Source organism: Zalophus californianus, chromosome 7 (assembly GCF_009762305.2).
Source record: "Zalophus californianus isolate mZalCal1 chromosome 7, mZalCal1.pri.v2, whole genome shotgun sequence".
Lineage (NCBI taxonomy): Eukaryota > Metazoa > Chordata > Mammalia > Carnivora > Otariidae > Zalophus > Zalophus californianus.
Window position 1 is genome coordinate 100,957,451 of NC_045601.1, and position 6,245 is coordinate 100,963,695.

At 37.7% G+C, this 6,245-nt stretch overlaps 1 protein-coding gene across 1 annotated transcript; it reads right to left on the reverse strand.

Moving 5' to 3' along the window:
- Positions 1-273: 273 nt before the first annotated feature.
- Positions 274-1,206, reverse strand: LOC113927184 (non-histone chromosomal protein HMG-17-like). Its single transcript, XM_035728595.1, has one exon. The coding sequence runs from the start codon at positions 1,080-1,082 to the stop codon at positions 810-812; it is 273 nt and encodes a 90-aa protein (XP_035584488.1). The 5' UTR covers positions 1,083-1,206; the 3' UTR covers positions 274-809.
- Positions 1,207-6,245: the final 5,039 nt, after the last annotated feature.

Sequence of the window (6,245 nt, forward strand, 5' to 3'; positions counted from 1 at the left end):
TCAAACTGTATCCAGCTTTATTAAAGATACTTTTCATAAACAATCATGGTATTTCAGGCAGGACATGGGCAGACAATCGCTAACAGTATACAACAACTTTCAAACTCCCTTCTTCAATGGACTACCAAAATCAGAAAGCCACTATAAAACCCAATGAAGTCTTCATGTAGATGCTCTGAACAGGGAAAGTTCAGAGTGAGGGTTGACAGTTTACATTTAGCATGTTGTTTAACAGCTTTTCACAAGCCGACCCTGACTTTCAGGAAATGAAATGAAAATGGCAGAATTATCAATCTGAAGATCCACGAGCTAAAAAAGGAATTTTTTGAGGGATGCCATCTCAGTGGTGACACTGTAAAGTCCAGATTGCCTGACATACTGGGAACCATGTCTTGGGGGTCAGGTTCCAACAGGTCTCTGGGTTTAAGGGAGTCAAGTCTATGTTGAAGGCAGACAGGGAGAAGAAGACATAAAAAAATGAGTTTTAGTTTTTCCACACCACCAAGGGGTTTGTGCCAAGGCGGCTCATGTGTGTCAACATCAAGGAATCCCTCTTCCTGGGAGCCAAGAGGAAGTTTCTCAAAACTAGAAGGGAAAGGTGTTTTTCCCCTTGTATCAATCTAGCTTTGGAGATATTCTGTTAGTGACATATGCCCTTCCCCCAAAACAATGAAGTGATCTGTGTACTAACAACATAGCTTAAAAAAAAAAGTAAAACAAAATTCTGCATTTTTATAAAACTTGATAAAAAATAGTATTTCAAACTGTACAGTCACCAGAAGTACACAGTTATCAAAAATGCACACACTTCACTTGGCATCTCCAGCACCTTCAGCTTTCTGTGCCTGGTCTGTTTTGGCATCTCCATTTTCTGCAGGGTTATTCCCATCCTTGCCAGCATCAGCTTTCCCCTTTTTCCCTTTGGGTACCTTCTCTCCCTTCTTTGCAGGGGCCTTTTTAGGCTTGGGCTCTGGCTTTGGAGGAACAGGTTTAGCAGATAACCTTGCAGATCTTCTCTGTGGCTCATCCTTCACCTTGGCTCTATCTCCTTTAGCATCCCCTTCAGCCTTTCTCTTGGGCATGGTGGCGACGGCGGCGGGTCGTAAGCGCTGGACGCGGGGATGCAGTGGCACGCGGGCTTTGGCCGGTCCGGGGGTCGTTCTCGCCTCTTCTTCTTCACACTGCTCGGGCTCCGGGGGGTTTATAAAGTTTTTATCTAAGCTCAGCAATTATTAAAATGTCTGATGACATCCAATGCTGACAAGGGAATACAGAAGCTACAGCTTTGTACAATTTTAGTAGAACTATAAATTGATACAATCACTTTGGAAAGGTATCTAGTAAAATTATCAAAATCTTAAAATATGCATATTGGACCAGCAATAATAATAATAATAATTTATTGTATAGAAACACTATAACTCTGAAGACAGATGCTTGAGAATATTGATTGTATTATTGCAGGTAATAGTAGTTATTTCAAATAATGGTTACTAAGAGTGTTAACAGTGGCTATTGTAGTTTCTTTATAGTTTCTGTATTGTCTGAAGGTTTTATAATAGGAGTAGATGTAAATTTATCCTGGAATCATTATCACGACATTTCATTTAAAAATTAAAAAAACAAACTATGACATAGAAAACGTGTTATTTTATTTAAAAACTAAAAACCAAAACAATACAGAAATCCATAAATTGGGAATTTAAGTGGTTTTTGTATCTAGGAATTGGGTCTCTTCAGGCTAAAGATCTGGAACCTTGGCACCTGATTGGCTAATATTACTTTGTAAAATTGACATATGGTTGTTGAGTAGGTGAGATTCTTGGACTGCCACCACTTGGAATGAAAACACTATGCTGCTTGGTAGGGAATATGATATAAGTAACATCTCTATGTGTTGTCACATGATTTATACAACCAAGAAATCCCCTGAATTAATTTTGACACTAAGTAATCAAGCAAACAATAAAATGAAGAGAAGAAATCTCTGTAATGCCATTGGGGTTATTGAAGACGGTGTGAGATTGAAAGTTAAATGAATGGTGATAAATGAATAACTTATGCTTAGAGGATAGGCAGATCTGGACAGAGATATGAAGGAGGTGACCACAGGCTCCACAAGAGTCCTGTTCCATCTTCCTCTTCCTTGTAGACATGAATTATTTCCACTTACCTCTAGAGAATGAGTTCAGGCAATATTTCCCTTGGGAGGGAAAATTTGAGTTGCTAGTAGCAGGGCACATCCTCCCAGGAAAGGAGGTGTGGAATTCTGTGGTTTTCTTCAGTTTTCACAAAGGTGCTTAGAGAAAAGCTAGTAGAGGAGAAAACCTGTCTAACATGCTGAGAACTGAGTAACTTGGAAAATGCATTGGATGACAGTACTTCTCTGGGTTATGTATAATGAATCAGAGGCTTAGGGTGTAAGTTTTATTGGACCAATTGGGAGTAGCTCCTATATAGTCTAGAGCCTCATGGTAAGATTTTGTTTATAGAAGAAAAAAGGATATGTGTAGTGTGTAGGCATCTGGGCAGCTGACCCTACTGCTCCAGATGTGCCACGGTGGGTCTATTGGAAGGAGGTGACTTCTGCCTGTTGGGTATCTTACTTTCCAAAAGAGAGGCCAGTTCTACTTTCTCCCTTCGGAAGAACAGGCTGAGAGAGTAACCCATCCCGCTGCTCCATACTAATAGGGAGAGCTTGAGCAAAGGAGGCTAAATCCTGATACTGAAGAAAGAATGAGATAGCTTTGTTCAGAGATGACCCTGGTGGAGAAGCCCTCCCAAATTCTGGAGCACGAGCTAATCTCAGGTCTCAGGTCATCACAATTAGTGACAGTCCACATTATTTAGCATCCTTAAATATCCAGGGTCAGCTTTTAGGCATACGCTGATTTTTATTTACTGAATCTGTAATATTGACTAAAATGACAGGAACTTATTAGCAAAAACAATAATAGATTATTTTGATTTAGAAAGTTAGATTTTTGTCAAATTAGTATAGTCTTCAATCAAATATGGGATTATCAAGCTAATATATTCTATTTTCCCTCTATAACTGCAACTTAATTACTTACTTAATTTATGTTGGGTTCAATTTTCTTGCATTTCCAGACATGGTGCTCCCTCTCCTCCCCCAATGAAAAGGTTATGCAGGATCCAAACCTCTTTTTTTAACCTGATATTATTTAATTAAATAGACTAACATTCTTCAGATCTCTGTGTGTGTGTGTGAGTGCGTGTATGTGTGTGGATATGTAGTCAATCCTTATTATTTGTAGATGCTGTATTTGTGAATTATCTAACTAGCTAAAATTTATTTGTGACCTCAGAATCTATATTCATGTGCTTTAATGGTCATTTGTGTGTATTTAGCGCAGAGCAGTGAAATATTTGGTTGCCTGAAGCATTCACTCTCAGCGGAGGTAGAACAGTGCTACGCTCTGCCTCTTTGTTCTACCTCTCATACTGCAAACAAGTATCCCTTTAAAGGCCTATTTAGTGCCATATTTTTCACATTTGTGTGCTTTTTGCTAGTGATTTTGCTGTTACAATGGTATCCAAGTCTCGTGCTGAAGAGCTTCCTGATGTTTAAGTGCAGAAGGCTGTGATGTGCCTTACTGAGAAAATATGTAAGCTAGATAAGCTTTGTTCAGGCATAAGTTACGGTGCTATTGGCTGACAAAAACTCTTTGACTAAACTTTAGTCAAGCTCCTTTGAGCCCTCTTCCTGAGTAGGTGTCTACCTTGACCCTTGCCCCGTCTTTGACCTGCCCAGTCCAGTCTTAGCAAAGAATTTTGTTAAGTCAGGTTGGAGAGAATCCCTTCACCCTAATATCTGATCATTTTTGATATCTAAGTTCCTCATTCCCTAGCTTTGATGTTTATGTCCTTAGCCTGCCTTTGGCAAGAACCCTATTAGTTCAGTTTTTAAGACTCCCTCTACTGTTGATGTCTCCTCTGAGTAATTTTCTATCCACTGACTCTCTCACTCTCCTTGTTGCCTATAAATTTCCACATGTCCATGCTGCATTCAGAGTTGATTCTTATCTTGCTCCTATTATATTACCCCTATTGCAATAATCTTGAACAAAATCTTCCTTACCATTTTAATAAATATCAGAATAATTTTTCTTTAAAAGGGCCATGAATTCAATGTTAAAGAATCAATAATATATATTAACTAAGGTGTCATTAAGTAGAAACACAGAAATAACAAGGTTATGTATTGATCGGTCGATGAAAATGTTGTGCCCAGAGGCTCAAAGGAACATAACCCTGTATTTTTTCTAGGAGCAATGATCCAGTATTTGCTAATTCAGTGTTTATAGTGACTTTATAGAACAGAAATATCATGAATAATGAGAATTGAATGTGTATATTTTACACACACACACACACACAGATCAAAATGAATATTTTGCTTTTAAGCAAGGGATAATTTTGAGAAGTAAAATAACAGTCCCTTCTTTTTTTTTTTTGATGTCCTACTTCTGTTCAGTAACTTGTCTTCCAAAATATTGAAAATATTTTTGTTTCTCAATCCAAGTCAAGAGGGATAGGGAAAGAAAGCAAAAAAGAGACAGAGAATTAAATACTTGACAGTTGAGAACAGTGTCTCATGTGCCTATGACACAAACCATCTCAGTGGTTTGCCTAGCAGAACACAGGAAGAAAATAGGACAAATAGAAAGGAAGTAGAACACCCCCAACTGCAAAGGGAAGCTTGGGGGGAGGGAGGAGACAAGGAATTGGCCCTCTGAAGCACCTAAGATCTGTCTCCCAGGGATACTTAAAGTAGCTGAACTATTCTTCTGTTTTATATTCTGCTTTGACAGCAAGTCTACTCTGTGGAGAGAGAGAGAGAGAAAGAGGGAGAGAGAGAGATCATTTATTGATGCTGAATAGAGCACAGGAGTAGTTAAAATCATGAATAATTTTAATGGGGGGGAAATCCTTGACAAGAAGTAAAAATACAAGTAAACCACGCTTCTCCATTCTGATTTCATTGCAGCTTATTTTTCTGTTTTAGGTAAATTGAATAATTTGTTTTGATGGACAAAGTAGTTTCAGATGTTCTTAAGACTCATAGTAAATAATAGTGACTTCCAATTTACAACCCTAAATCTTACAAAATGTCATTCCGTAAAATTCACTTGACATCATACCATTCTGTACAAATACAGCCTGTAAAAATACAATATAAAGATTGGCTCCAAGTTAGCAGTCACTAATGAAACATATTTCCCCTTTCTGGTTCTGGGGTTACAAACAGCCCAAATGTGGTAAACAAACTTTGTTCCACAGCTTTGAAGTCTTCCTGCTAGTTTCCCCCAACTTAGAAAAATTATACTATTTATAAAAGTGCATAAATTGTAATTTAAGTTAAAAAAAAGCCTTGAAATTTTTATCAAAAGCATTCAAATTACTCTCTCCCCAGGTCAGCTAATGAGTTGTCAGGAGCTGGCCCCTTACTGTAGTGCACCTCCTGCAGACTAAGACAGTGAACCATGTTTTCATCAAAGGAAATGCTCATTAGTAGAGCTTTCAGAAACTGATTTGATTATAGTTTCACTTGTTAAAGTGAAATATTTTGAGCTCATTAGGATGATTATGATTCAAGGTCATCGTTTGAAGCTAGTCCTGTCAATATAAGATAAATGGGCCCTCATCTTTTTCCCTTCTTTACGTCTGTGCTTTTTAAACTCTTCTGTGTAAAAGTTCCATAGCCATAATTAATTTTTAGTTCTTCTGTTACAAAGCTGCTTAAAAAAAAAGAACAAAGATTTTGGCTACCAAAAGGGCCTTGAAGAACTATTAAGAGGAGTAGGAGGCTATCTTGTTTTAGAAAAATCAGAGAAAAACCTTGAAAAGTTCAGCTTTTGAAATCCAGCTATTTTCTCCTTGACCTTTCCAAAGTTTCTAAAAGGTGCTTTGTACATAATTTTGCATACCCTTTCATCTCAAAAGTATAAAACTAAACTGAAAACCACCCAAGAACTACCAGTGGCTTAATTAAACATCTCCTCTTTTATGGCACAAGATGAAGTTAACACCTTTTAAAGTTCTTTCCTTTCTTTTTCTAAATCCAGCACTTAAATTTCTGAGAGTTAAAGAGCCACTTAGGCATTAAAGGGAGTGATGTTAACTTCTATCAGCCAGTCGTTCTAACATGAATCTGCCCCTTGAACTTCGTTGGTCAAATATTACCTTTTCCTCTAACATTAGGAGAGGTTACAAAGAAAGTA

Coding starts and splice junctions, on each gene's coding strand:
- LOC113927184 (XM_035728595.1), bottom strand. CDS start 1,082: ATGCCCAAGAGAAAGGCTGAAGGGGATGCTAAAGGAGATAGAGCCAAG.